The sequence below is a fragment of the Belonocnema kinseyi genome, chromosome 3 (assembly GCF_010883055.1).
Source record: "Belonocnema kinseyi isolate 2016_QV_RU_SX_M_011 chromosome 3, B_treatae_v1, whole genome shotgun sequence".
In the NCBI taxonomy this organism is placed as follows: domain Eukaryota; kingdom Metazoa; phylum Arthropoda; class Insecta; order Hymenoptera; family Cynipidae; genus Belonocnema; species Belonocnema kinseyi.
The window spans coordinates 75,848,276-75,863,921 of record NC_046659.1 but is presented as its reverse complement, the minus strand read 5'-3'; the positions used below and the strand labels follow the sequence as shown (position 1 = coordinate 75,863,921).

At 31.1% G+C, this 15,646-nt stretch overlaps 1 protein-coding gene across 1 annotated transcript in view; it reads left to right on the top strand.

Moving 5' to 3' along the window:
• LOC117169543 (agrin-like) overlaps positions 1 to 15,646 on the top strand; it is an 818,564-nt gene that overhangs the window by 574,205 nt on the left and 228,713 nt on the right. The window contains exon 4 of the mRNA XM_033355964.1: positions 6,459 to 6,668. Coding sequence (XP_033211855.1) covers positions 6,459 to 6,668 — 210 coding nt within the window. The remainder of the gene's footprint in view (positions 1 to 6,458; positions 6,669 to 15,646) is intronic.

The following is a 15,646-nucleotide window of genomic DNA, read 5'->3' as shown; positions in this document are numbered from 1 at the left end:
GACAAGGAAAGTAGAATGAAAAGAAGGCTAGGGAAGAAGATGTGAATAGGATTTTTATACTCCACACTTTCTTATTTACTGCTGAGATCGTTACTATGTAAGTAACGTACTTTGCGGATCGAGCAGGCGTTGTAAAATTGTCATATATCTCACCTTGCATGAGAATGTTCCTTTGTTCACAATAAAGCTCTCGTATAATACGAGCTTTTCCTTTCTAAAATATTTCGTCGCGTGATTTGTTTTTCATTCAGAATTTCAGATCCTCCTTGAGGAAAGTAATATTTTCTTGCTTATTTGTTTTAACTGTTAGTTTTTAAATAATATTTCACATTATATAAAGTTCATTTATTTTTTTAAATATACCTGGTTTGAACTTATTAAATTATTTCCAGTGTGATTAACGATTCCCTAGACCAGAGTGCTACATATACACGCAGGGATATTTTGTATTATTAAAAGAAACAAAATTTATTTAATACAACAAATTTATATTTTACCCAATGAGGCAAATTTTTTTACAAAATTTATGAATTTTAAAATCGAAAAGACGAATTTTCAAACAGAGTTGAATTTTTAAAGAAAAAAAAAACTTTCAGTCAACAAGAAAAAAAGACTGATCAAAATGTTGAATTTTTAAGAGGAAAAAATTATCTTTCTACAAAAAAATAAAATGGGAATTTCTAATTAGAAATTTAATAGCAGACTTCATAACAAACAAAAAGTGAAATACAATCCAGAAATAATTAAATTTTCTCAGTAGGTTGTATTGATTCAATTCGCATTCAAGTGGAAAAACAATAAAAAGCGGATAGACTGTGGAGCCTGTGACATTCAAATAGGAACTTTGAAAATTGATAGATTAAGAATATAAAGTATTTCAAATAAAAATTGAAGTTCATTATTATACTTTAAAAATTGGACGCTACGAAACTGGAAATGTTTAGAAAATATTGTTAACTTTCCGTTGCACAAGTTTTGACTTAATTAACGGTGTTTATATTTTATATTTGTTATATGTGTTGGGTAAATAACAAGTAATCCTGCAATTATCGATAAAGTAATATAAAATTGTTGTACATTTAATTTTTTAGGTTCAACAGTAAGCACTAGATCCACTGAAGAATCTTTGTGTAATTTATACACGACCCTTTTCTGATAAAACTTGGAAGTATAGAAAAAAATATCATGTAGTAAGAATAAAAACTACATATATAAGACCAAACTGAAGATTTTTTCCTTCATTTATAAATGATACGGAAGATGTTGCAGTCAATCGCTAATATTCTTCATCTTCTTTTCTTTAGCGATGCCTCGTTGGGGCAAAGATATAAATCTTATTTCCCTTTCCCCTTGGTACTTCTGGTCATTCTCCTGGCTGCTTTTCATCCTGAAACTCGACTTTGAGTCGTTTCTTCTTTGCTGCAGCTTCGTGGATGCAATAGATTGTGCTGGAAAAATCGATTGAATGTTAAAGGCACTTGATCGGAGAAGTTTCGGTAGTCTCACAGGATAATCAGTGCGGCCCACGTCATTAATATAGTGGACGAGTTGATCCCAGAAAAAAATTGCTCGGTTCGAAGACCGAGTTCACTCCAATTGCTTTCGTCGCATAAAGGAAACCTCTCCTTTTTCTGACAGTTAGTTCATTCTTTTTTGCATTCTTTAAGCTTTTTTTATCCCTATTCTACCAAAGGTCATCGCACGCCATTTGTAAAGAAATATCTAAGGGTGGGGGATAAAAAAGGGGGAGAACAGACAAGACTATCCTCTAACTTTATCGTTTTCTTTGCATCCCATTTCTTTGTTTCTCTCCTTTGCCACGGAAGAACTATCTTTTTCACAAATCACCCCTTTACGTGAACCTTGTCTATAGAGATTTTCTCCCTCACAGATTTGTCTGACAAGAGATTTAGTCTTGTGATAAATCGATTTGGAAAATGAGCATGTATTAAGATACCAGATTTTTTAGGGTCTTCCAATTCTTCTCCATTATTTTATTCTTTCGGCCAATAAGTTAGTTTCTATTACCGATATTTTGATTGTTTTTTTTTTATTATCTGAAGTTCAGAAACGATGTCACAAATGAAAAGGAAAAGAAAATATTAATGTTTGATTAATGAGTTCATAGGTTTATTTTTTCTTTTTCTGTGACTTGCAATACTACGATTTAAGAAAAATCCTTTACGGTTTTTTACTTCTGATATTAATTTCAGTTAAAATAATTAAATTGTCAAAATCAATTAGAATTACAATTTTCTAATTTAATTTTTTTAGTTTATTTCATAAATATTCAAAATTAAAAACTATTATTTCTTTCCTCAAAATTGAGAGTTTAATATTTAAAGCAATACAAATTTTCTAGTTTTTTTAAATTCTTTAAAATCTCGGAATTCATTCAATTCTCTTAAATCCTGGAATATTCAGAATTCCGTAAATTCTTCTAATGTTCGGAATACCTGAAATTCCTTAAATTCTCTGTAATCCTTCAATTACTCGCATGCTTTGAAATCCGTGATATTTTCTGATATCTCTGAAGTCCTTTAATTCTGGCATACCCTGATTTCTTTGCATGTATTGAATTCCTGAAATTATTTGGATTTTTTAAATACCTTGTATTCTCCTGACATTTCTGAACTCCTTTAACTTCTTTAATTCAAGGATTTCCTTCGATTCTCTCAATTACCTAAAATTGATGGAATTCTTTGAATTCCTTCGTATGCGTATATGCTTTTATATAAGTAAAATTCTTTGAATTCCGTGAATATTTTGAATTCCTTGAATTCCTTGAATTCTTTAAATTCTTCAGACTCTCCCAATGCTTAAAGATCCTTGAAATTATTGGAATTCCTTGCTTTTTCTGAAATCCTTAAATATAATGAATTCCTCAAGTTATTTGAATTCACTAAATTGACCAAATTCCTTTAATATTCGCAGAATTCTCAGAATTTCTTGAACAATACGAAATCCTTGAATTCACTGAATTCTATCAATTCCTTTGATTTCGTAAATTTATTGAATTCCTCTAAAGCTCTCAAATCCTTAACATCTTCTCAATTTTCTGAATTCCTTTGGCAATATAAATTTTCTAAATTGTCTATTTATCCTAAAATGACGTAAATTCTTTGAATTTCATGAATTCCTTAAAATTCCTAAATTCCCTAAATTCAGAGTATTTGATGAATTGAGAAAGTTTCTGAAATTATCTAAATTTTTTTAATGCTTTCAGTTATTTTTAATTCCTAAATTCCTTATATTTAACTGAATTCCTCTGCATTCCTTAAACATTCAGATTTTTCTAAAACCCTGAATTTCGCCAATTCTTACGAAATCTTCTGAATTAATTGCATTGATTTGAAGTCCTTGAAAATTAAGGAATTCATGTTATTTAAGGAATTGTGAAAATGCCTGAAATTCTTTATATTATCGATATTTTTTAATGGTTCTGAATTCTTCCAAACCCCTGAATTCTGCCTATTCATCTAAATTCCTCTGCATCTACAAAATATTCTGAATCTTCTGAAATCTGTGAATTACTCCAATTCTAAATTCTTTGCATTTATTTGAAGTTTTTTAAATACGGGGAGTTCCCAGAATTTAATAGTGATACATATTTAAATTTGAAGATTTTCACTATATAATAACTAAAGTAAAATCCCCGAGCATTAAAAAATGGATATTGTTGAGTCAGCTTACCAATTTTCCAAGCGTCTGTAAGGAATTCAGTATTTTCCGTGTGCTGTAGCGCGCATATCATTGCTAGTATTTAATAAGACTTAATTAAATTGAAAGAAAGTTGTTTCTTCAATCCCTTCATTGCGTGATCTTTAATATTGATCCAAAATACAAAAAAGCTTGGTGTAGGGTGCGGAGTACTTTAAACTGGACTACTTGGAGGACGATAGAGAGGATTTCAGCTTTACTACTTAACGCAGCCCTGTTTACCCGTAACGTTGTAAAATGCCTCTACACTCCTGTTATAAACCGCGTGATATATGGTGCTCACCGCAGCGATTGTATCGGATGGTCGACAGGCAGGAAACTAACCCCATTTCTTGAAAACCGCACAAAACCGAGAGAGTGTACATTCTGAGATTCGAGCGATACAGTGCCTGCACTTACTACTTTGCATGTTCAAAATTCGTCGCTGAAAGACAAGAAAGCTTTACCGTCCCTTAGAAGTAATCATTAAGCGCTTTTAAAGTGCCGCAGGTAGACATTTTTTATGTTTCTTTCTAATCTTCCTACAAGCAATCAACATTTGCTCTTTTTATTTCAGGTTGTATTCTTTCATGTTAAAATTAAAGACTGTTAAAAGCAACCTCGATATTTCATACTTGCTTTTACATCTTCTTATAATTAAACAATTAATTCTATTTCATACTTAATTTCAAATATTGATTGGAATAGATCACTTGACTGAGTGAGCATTGACATGCTCTCTATTTCTCAGAATTCCTGAATTAACATTGACCTATATTACTGCTTCTTAAATGGTTGCCCACTTCAAACGATAGTTCTGATATACATGATTGAATAGGCATTGACCAATAATACTAAAATCGCCATCTTCCACAAAGCCTCTAATCGGGCAACTATAAATCGACCAATACTACTTTTATTACTAGCTTTACTTTACTACTTTTACTACTCTCCCGAAGTCATCTACAATATTCCAACTAGTCGATGGCCAAGTCTCTAATTTCCTAATGTCTCTAATTTCTTCATGATTGAGTGAACTGAATGACTAATCATCTACTTGAAAGAGTATACATTCACCTGTACTACTGCTGTCAAATTTTCAATACTCCTCTGACTTCATCTTCTATTTTTTGACAATTAAATGGTCTGCACTACTGATTCTTCATACTACTGTCCTAATCGTTTAATTACTTTCCTTAATTCTTATTTTGTGTCGTACAATTGGTCTATATAACTGGTCATCAAATTGGAAGGCTATGCGTTGACCTGTACTACTGACCTACTTTATATAGGATTCACCTTAACTCAGCCCTAACTTTCTGACTATTGAAGGCCTTTACTGGGAATCCTCTAACTGCAAATCTATTTGTTGAAGTGGACTTCTGCCTTTATCTTTTTATGACTCTCCTTACCCTGTCTCTAATTTTCCGACGATGACATGGCATCTACTGTAGATCCTGTAATAGGAAGACCATACGTTGACCTGTATTACTACCTTAATTTTTTTTAAACACCCATTGTCCCATGCTTTACTCCTGATTTTTAAATTGTAAAACTATATGTTAAAGTGAACTTGTGCCCTCATCTTTTTATGACTCATCTCAACCCCTCTATAATTCCTAAATACTAAATGGCCTGTATTTTTAATTCTCTCGCAGGAAGACTATACCTAGACCTGTATTACAGGCCTAATCTTTTTGAAACGCTGATTAATTCAGTTGTAATTATTTTAACATTAAAAGCCCTTCACTAATGAACCTATAACTATAAAGTGGTACTTTGACCTGTACTACTGATCCTTTAATTGAAAAACTATAAATTGACCTGTACTGCTGCTCTACTCTTTTAAAGATTCTCCTTAACCCATCCCTAATTTTCTGGCCAACAAGAGGCCTTTCCCGCTAATCCTCTAACGGCAAGAGTATGTTGAAGCGAACTTCTACCCTTATCTTTTGATGACTCTCCTTCGCCCCCCTCATATTTCAGTTGACTAAATGGCATGTACTATTGATTCTCTAACAGGAAGACTATACGTTGACCTGTATTACTGGGCACATTTTCTTAAGATGCTCAATAACCCATTTTTAATTTTCTGACGACTGAAAGTCCTTCACTATTGATCCTGTAACTTGTTAAATATACGTTGACCTCTACTACTTTGGTCATCCTTTTCACTCATTCACGAACTCATGTTCAATTTTCTGGTGATTGAAAGATCTTCATTACTGATCCTCTAACTCGAAGACTACATGTTAACTTGTACTACTGATCCTCTTATTGAAAGACTATACATTGACCTATACTATTGTAGTCTTCGTTTTGATGGTTTACTTTAACTCATTCTAAATTATTAAAACAATTAATGGCCTGCGCTACTGATTCTTTAAATAGAATATTAAATCTTGATCTTTAATACTATCCCTCACCTTTTCTATGTTCCCACTTCAATTACGATTGGATTGGACTGGAACAAAAAGAAAGGTTTGACACCTATTAAAAAATTCCTTACAATTAAAATTTGAACTTAAATTTTAACAATCGTTGAAAAACCCTACCTACACTGAAAGCAATTAACGGTAGGAGGCTTAAGAGACTTGTCGGAAATGCATTTAACGGTGTTTTTCCAAATCACAACAGACCTGATTACGTTTGTGGTTCTAGTTTTGTATAATTTTATAAAATTATGCAGTAGCAACGCAAAACATGTGTGCAGTAATCGCAATGCATTTGTTGACATGAAATTTTCTTTTTTCTTTCAGAACCCTGCGAGAAGACATTTTGTGCCTGGGGGGCGAGTTGTGTCGTATCCGAGAGTGGTCGGGCATCGTGTCTTTGTCCAACGGATTGTGCTTCGACGCTTGAACCTGTTTGTGGTAACGACGAGGTGACATACACGAACCAGTGTCATCTGCGACAGACAAGTTGTCACAATAGGAAAAACAATAGGGTGAAACATCAGGGCGCTTGTGGTGAGTAGACCTCTGTTAATTACAATTTTGACATGAGAAAGCCACCCACATTAATTCCGTACAAGCACTATTTGAAAATCGTTCTACAGACTACGCAGACACACTTTTTTGTTCAAAGAAATGCTAAATAATCATGTGATTAGAATGGAAAAGAATATAATTAAATATAATTAAAAATTTTAAATTTTTAACTGTGGGGAGAAGGTGCACCTCCTCCTAAGTTTGTAAAATAAAGTGAAATACTAATAATGCTTTTAAATAAATATAATTCAAAAATTTCTCGTTGTAATTATAAATAAACAAACTAAATGTAATCGCAGACTCATCAAGGCGAGCCCCAACCCATTTTTGTGATTTTAAGTTACAAGTGTTGGAAATCTTGAAGAAAAAAATGTAAGATAAAGCTTTCGTAGATATTTACATCCAGCCTAGGTGATAATATTTAAAAAAAGAAATGACTCTTCCGGCAATCTCTTAGGCTGTACAGAACAAGGGTTGATTCATCCCGTTGCTATTAACACATTGCAATTGCACTTCGAAGCATAAAAGTCGAGGAGTGTCAGTGTGGAGAAGCGTAAAAACATGAACAGAGAATGCGCGAGAAGGTTGCAGCAATCAAACATACGGTACCATTTTTCCCGGATAAGTGCGAACGGCAGGGAAAAAGAAAGGAAAGTGAGTCCGGAGATACGTGCAAAAACTTGCCTTGTGGTAGTCGCGACCATAAACGATAACGGGAAAAAATTTTACGATACATTCTCATCGTTGAAACTTCTGGTAAGCGTCGGCACATATTTTATTTTTAACCATTTCGAAATTCCCAGCTCTTATCTCAACTTGTCTGTTATTGTTTCCATTTCAGGATCAGTTCCCAACAAGGCAAAAATGAAGCAAATATTCTAAATATTTTATGCAGATAAATAATGCTTATTATATTAGTATTTGTTCGAGAGTAAGTTGAGGCTCTTCGTAAGCCTGGGAAAATCTGAAAATTAGGAAAAAGTCAAGGACTTTTATCAAAATGACCAAAGTCAGAGAATTTTTTGTAAGAAGCACTTTAAGTAACTGTCAAGAATAATGGGAAGTACTACACCATCAATTTCAGTCACTTTTTTGGTCAAAGGACATTCATGACTTTAGCAAATTTTCATTTAATAAATTAACCTATACAAATTACTTGATTTTATTACAATAATGTATCATATTAAAATTATTAATTTATTTTCATATTTTTTTATTTTTCTCGAAATTTTGTTGGAAATATTTTTAGAGTATTTTAAAAGATTTGTAACATTTTTAAACAAACTTCCATAATTTTTAATCATTATAAGGATTATAGATTATTATAAAAAAATCCGAGGAATTTATCAAAGTTTTAAGAATTTTCCACAAATTTCAAGACTTCAAAAGATTAAAAATAAGGTATGTTAAAATATTCCAAGGAATTTTAAATATATTTTAATAATGTAAAGAAATTAAAAAAGATTAAAAGGATTTGATGGTATATTTAAGAATTTTAAGGAATTTTTTGTTTGAAAAAGCTTCAACAGACATTAAAGGATTTTAAATATTTTATTGTATTTTTAAAAAATTCCATAACTTACTCAAGAGATTAAAAAATTGTAGAGGCTTTCAATGATTTTAATGTATTTAAGGAATGCGAAAAAAATATTGAAACAGTTTTAAGGATTTCAGGAAGTATCATTAGAATTCATAAAATGTAACTAAAAGTTACCTAGAATTTTTAATAACTTATCTTAAATTCTTTTGTGTTCTTTGGAATTATTTTGAATTTTTGGAATTCACTTGAATTCTCATTAACTAACATATATATTTTGAGTAAATTCTAAAGCACAAGCTGACCATACCACTGTTCCCATCATCATTTTAATTTCTTTAATCTAATGTTACAAATGAATATTACACTAGAACATTGACACAAAAAATTCAGAATTAGAAAAAAAACAGCGCCTGATAGAAATTCTATTCATGATAAGCAAGCATAAACAGAAATTTTTAACTCATGAGGTAAAAGAAAGCCACTAGCGGGATTTCTGATAGGCCTTTTTATTTTGTTTGCAGCAGCAATCCCAGCGGAGCTTCCTATGAATTAACCAATACACGATACAAGTCATGAGATTTTTTGCTTTGAACCAGTCTTATTTTCTCTCTCACTCTCTCCTCTTTTTTATCCTCTTTCATTTTCTCTTTTCCTCTCTCGCATACCTTTGTCCATTGTATGTTATCCCTCTATCTCTCTTCAGCAATAGCACTCTCCTACTCATGGAGCAGATACTCGCAAAGCGATCTTTTATTCAAGCGAATCGTTCTGCCAGTGTTCCATCGCCTAGTGAATTTTGCGCCAGTCGAATGCTCCAGGGGATCGAACCATCCCTGTGTGGTTGGCACGACTGGCCTCTCGCTAATTTAACCGGGGTTCATCGCCTCCAATCCATGCCGGAAATGCTTTTCTTTTTGTTTCAGAATATTTTTACACACTATGAATATTACACTCGCAATACAGAAAAACGACGGAATTCAAGTAATTGAATGGATTTGTATTTTTGAATAAATTTACCTCTACATCCGTTTCGAAAAAATTAGAGAGCTGAAGAAGTTTCAATTATTCAGTGTCAGGCTTTCAGTATATTCACACGTTCGAATTTAGAAATTTATTTATAAATGTAATTTAAGATAGATAATCATTTTAAAAAATTCTGTTTACAAAATACAAAAGAATCATGTTTTCGCAAAAATGTCGATGCCATTGAATAACAAAATTAGCCTGAATGAAAGGAGGAAAATTGTTCGAAGAAAGCAAACATTTATGCGAATGGGATTAGTAATTTCCGAGGACTTTTTGTGTTGAATTCGAAGCTGACCACTATATTTTACATGCATGTTAGGTCTCAGTTATACTACTACTTGAGTTTTTTTAAATCTGCTTCATTTCTTTTCAAGTGAACTCAGGTAAATTAACTTTAGTTTTTTTAATTAACCTGTATTTTTAAAAAATTATCTGGGATCAATTTAATTCTTTAAAAAGAATGTAAACAACCTGACTTTATGTCAGGTTTGTATTTAAAAATAATTGCTATGATACGTCTAAAGAGAAAATTAAACTTGCTCTTAATTGTTGAGTTACAACATGTTAATTAGCTTTCTGTGCGGAATTTGATGATAAATAATCATTATTTTGATATATCAAAAGGAACTCATTTTTGCGCCTCACTTATTTTTAGTTTACTATATATTGAAACAAATTTCGTTAATTATGAGTAAGACCCATCTAGCAAAATTTCCCTAAATATCTTTCTTAAACGGATGGCGTTTTTCAATAATTTTATGGCTTCAATTTTGGGCTTTAAATAATATTAAATCTCATCACATATAAAGATTTAGCCACAACATTGGAAATTGTTATCATGATATCTTTCTTGACCTTTTCTTTGTTTCGATGCAAAAAAATTGAACTTTACTTGAAAATTATGAGAAAAAAATGTTTATTGAATAATCCCAACTTTTTTATCTCGACAAATTAATATTGATGCTCTATTTTCATCAAATTGTAAAACTAAAAGAAATAAGACATATTAAAAAATATATGAAATTGTGTAGTTTTGAGAAATAAATTAACACGACAATATTGGAAATGTCTTATCACGACTCCCATGACAAGAGACTTGAATTACATTGTTTGTCGAGCAAACTGAGACAATGTACATGGTTGAAGTGGCAATTTATCGCGAACGAAATGTTGTATGCATTATCTTGTAGGTTCGGGGATGGACGTGTTTACGCGGAAGTTCGTGTACATTCATGCATTGTTTGGGATTTTAGGGCTGATAAACTGATACAGCTTAAAGTTGACTGGACATGTAGGTATGGCTTACGCTTACCTTCTGCACACGGATAATCCGATCCACTAATCACGAGAAGAAAAGATTTGATTTTTTAATTTCCTTAGATGAAGCTACCAAGAACAAAAGAGATAAATGGATAATTGCCAAAAGAATAACCATTTTATGTCCTAGGCAAAAATAATGAATGAAAAAGTAACAGAAATGTTGGTAACGCTCCTGTCAAAAAGTTGAAATGGAAAACTGCTAGATAATATGCAATATCTTTAATATCAGCAACGATGAGTTATGAAAAACAATAATCAATAAGTAATTTCAGTATTTTGCATTGCCAGTGAAGGATCAAACTTGAAAATAATAAATTAAACTATTCATAATGCAGGCTAAAATTTGTTATTTTATACTCACAAAGATTCTGTTATATCTATAGCTAACAATCGATTCATCAATTTTAATTTAAAATAGTAGTAAATAAAGATCATTATTTATAAATATTATTTTGTATACAAATTTCCGATAACCTTCTGTATGAATGTATCATACTACGAGTATAAAACCAAATGATATTTTGAAATGCTGAAAGAGAAATCCAAGCCGTACTCACAGAAACCAGACCTTTACATTTTAGATTTTTTTCTTGACTTCGGTTACTTATTTGCTTCGTAGAAAAAATGAATGACTGAAGATTACACTTCAAAAAAAATCGTTGTGAAAGTTATTGTCCCTTTTTCTATTTTACAGTGTTTTGTAGTCTCTAAAACACAAATTGCACTAAGTCACTGAAAGCTATATCGCTCAGCTTGACTTCAATCCAATTCACTGAAACTCGCTTTTTATATTTCATGTTATTACAAAAAATTTTCAAATCGATTTCCAAAAATTGTCTCACCCTGATTTTTTTACATTTATTTATTATTTACTTCAAAATGTTCATTTGTAGAAAAATCTGAAACATATAGATAAAATAAAATTGTTTTATTTATTACTATTTTTCTATATTTATTTTTATTATTTATTATTATTATTATAAAAACATTTCTATGTTGAAATGTTGTCACATGCTTAATATCGTTACTACCCAACATGTCGAAGGCATTTTTGGTTAGAGTTCGATTTTTTATTTTATTATTTTGCTAGGGGCTGTCCCGTTATATATCATCAGTCACGGACGCATTTTCATAATGCAATCAAGTAATCTAATAAGAGCACTCTGCCCGACATATTGGGCAAAGCCTGGTTTTTACCCCATTATTGACGGACTGGGTTGCAGTCAAGTGCACGATGGGGGGACCTACAGCTGAAGGTGGGTTCCGAATCACCAGAACCTCGGTAAATGTACATAGAAAAATTTCCAGAGGTACCGCCTCATGGATCGAATCCCGGATTTTTATTTATTATTATTTGGAAACTTATTAATTTCTTGGATTTGAAAATTCCCTTATATCAACAAATTTACAATATCAGATATTTTATGTCTGCCATTGTAAAATTCAGTAATATCATAAACTTCCAAAAATATTTATATTTTAGAATTTTTTAAGTTATGAATTTTATACTTTAGTAAATTTGAAAAAATTTATCCTGACTATTTTCTTGTTATAAATCAAAAAATAATTTTTAGTACATTAAAAAAAATCTCAGTCGAAAAAGTTATTTTTCAAATTTTTTGCTTATTATTATTGCTCAAAGTATAAATATTTATTAAAAAACATGTTCAAATTGAAAAGTAATTGCATCAACATAGTGGATCCTAGAATCACAAAAATGCCCCCTAATTAATGGTAATGCTGAAAATCTATCAAAATCAATTTTAAACTCAATATGACAAATTAAAAATGTTATTTTTCAGTAGAAAGATTTTCAAACGCTATATGTGATACTTAAATATAAAAAAATCAAGTAAATAGTGCGAAAAAGTACATTTCAAGCAAAAAGTAAAAAATAAAGCTCGTGTAGCCATTATTATTTAAATAAATTTATGTAAAGAACATCAGTTTCATTATATTTTCCATAAAAGGATATTTTACAGCATGAAATAAAAGTATAAGGAAAATTAGAGCAGGCATTTTTTGGAAATTGAAATTAGCGGCAGAGTAAAGCAGTGCAATCCGATTGTCAGAGACTCAAAAGACTTTCAAAATTAGTGCAGAATTTGAGCGAGAAATACGAAAAATGAGCAGCAGCGAGAAAAGCTCTCGTATTTTTTTTTTAATCTCATCTCGTCTCATAAAAGCGAGATTCTCAAAAGATCGTAAATTTCGATTAACTGCATTGTCAATGTCAAAATTTACATTCGTAAATAAACAAATGTCATAAGTACTATCTTAAAATATTAAAGTAGACATAGAGAGCTCAAAAAATAACATTCAGAGTAAAATGTGTATTTTCATTCAATTATATAATTCATTTATTAATAATTTAGGTTCCTAAATATGATTTTCGATTGTATAATCCTCTTTGTTTTTTATATCGTGAGTTTATTTTTTGTATTGTATTTGTGGTTATGTCTCATATCTTATACATAAAGAAAACAAGTTTCTCATTATGGATTCCTGTTGATGAAAAGGTCTCATTCATACTCCTATTATAATAATTATTATTATAATAATGTGTTATGATCTATCAAGCCGCATATTTTAGAAAAATAATCAAATAACATGCATATTAAAAATAATTTACACATTTAAGAATCGGATTTCAGGAAGATTTTTTTATCTTTTTAAATATATTGTTACTATATCTTTGAAATAGTTTTAAAGTATATAAATACAAATTTTAAAGGAGATTTTTACAGAATTTCACAGATTTTTGAAGAGGTTTCGTGAGATTTAAAGCTCGATTTTAGTGTTTTTTTAAAAGACTACAAGGATTTTTTAGGAGAGTTGAAAAATGTCATGTCAAGAAATTTCTAATAATTTTATTAATCCTGAGGTATTATTAAAAAAAATTTCGTACAGTTCTGAAAATTTTTTGAAGATTTGGAAGTATTTTATAGGACCTATAAGGTTTCATCTTATCTTAAAAGATTGTAAGTAATTTTAATAAAAAAAATAACATTCTTTTTACAAAAATAAAAATGTAACGGTGATCCTTTTACATAGTCTTTATTATGTAACCTTAATAGATTTAAGTCAATGACTTTTTCGTCGAAATAAAAACCTCGTGTCGTAATGAAACACAATTCGAAATAGAAAAAATTCAATACATTTTTTAAAAAACTTTAATTTAAATTATTGGCAATCTATATTTTCTCCACTAAAAACAATAAACAATAGTAGGCAAAGTTAATAAAAAGTTCATAATGTAAGGATTTGATTTGTGCGAGACTCGTCTGGAATCTACCTAAATTAAAAATTAAAATAAAGAATAATTATGATAATAATTTATCTGTATGCAAAACAGAAAACTCTGGCAAATATAAATGCTGGGTGTCTATAATATCTGTGAAACACCGTGAGTGTGCAATAGGATCCATAGAGAATACGTTTTCCCTTGAATATGTCGTGGATGTGGATTGTGGATTGTGGAAGGCAGCTTCAGTTTCAGAAATATGTGCCGTTACCCACAGTCTGCATATAGAGGCACATTAGGTGGAACCAAGCCGAACTGTGTGCGGTTGTGAGATGTGGGCGGGTAGCTGGGCTCTTGGTTTCGAAAGCTCCGAACAGGCAGCTTTAATCCACGTATGAATGTCACGTGGCGGAAACACGACGGGCATTTCGTTCACGCGGTGGCATCACGCAATTTCATATCACTGGAAACACCTCTGTATTTTCACTGTTTCACAGCACGTACGTCATTTCATTTCATTAAACATTGCTACAGTTGGTTGCAAAATATAAAGCGTACACTGAGGAAATATATTGCTGAATCAAAAACTGTGCTGGAAGTAATTTGGGAATAAAAAAAAAAGCGTATTATGATCGACTGATGAGTTTAAGTTCACTATATACATTTATTGATGCAATTTGAAATAGTTACAAATTAGTTTATTTAAGAGAGTTTTTTGATTGTCGAGGTATAAAGTTTGTTTTAAGTGTTTTTTATCTAATCTAATACTATTAAATTTAATCGGATAATGTAGTATGGCGTGGAAAGTCATTCTGATGGCAGATTATCGTAATGTTAAACATTGTGTGTTTAGTAAGTAAAATTTTGATTATTTGAATGAATTTTGAACATTGCATTTATTTATAGCTTTCGATGCTGATTTTCAGAAAGTTATGTTTAATTTGCAAACATATCAAAAGGATAGTGCGTAACGCATAACTATTCAGGTAGGATATGTTGACGCACGTAAAATTTTTCAGAAGACATAATAATTAAGTATTTTAATTGATACAGATTTAATTTTTCCTATGAATAACGCAAAGATAAGGTATTGATCTGCGGGTTACAGATTTCGCCACTGTATTGATACACTTTTTTTGCTTAGACGAGTCTGTTTTATTATCAGAGATAGTTACCATCGATCGGCCTGGATATCTTTTTCACCAACGTGAAAATAGAAATGAACCTATTGATCAAATTATCACTTAAAATAGCAGAAAATACTTAAGGTTATTTTTAAAATAGATGGAAAATAACTTCAAAAAATAATTTTTTTCATAAAATTTTGTCTGAACAAAAATATACTCTCGTCTCTTCACTGGGAAGTTCTGCGGTTCGATTCCCCGTAAACCGATGCGAGTAGATGTTTTTTCAGAAAAAAATCAATTAAAAAAATGTTGTTGACAAAATTTATTTTCCATCAAGTCTAAAAAAGACGTTAGGTATTTTTTATTATTTGAAGAGTTAACTAGATCGATAGGTTGATTTCTATTTTCACGGTGGTGAAAAAGATATCGACACTGATTGATTCTAACTATTTCTGATGATAATACAGTTTTCTTTGAATTACTCGTATCGTAAATATAACAGCTCTCTTGAGATAACGTATACTTCTATAAAAAGATTCTGAGTGGGACGATGGTCGTGGGGACTAAAGCGTAGGCTTTGGACCCACTCCTTCGGCTTTTGCTGGTTCGATTCCCGCCTCGCACTCTGGAAGAGTCTCGGTGGCCCATGCGGTGAACACTAGCCTAGCAAGGGAGTTGTTCATCTCCGGAGAGTCGTGGG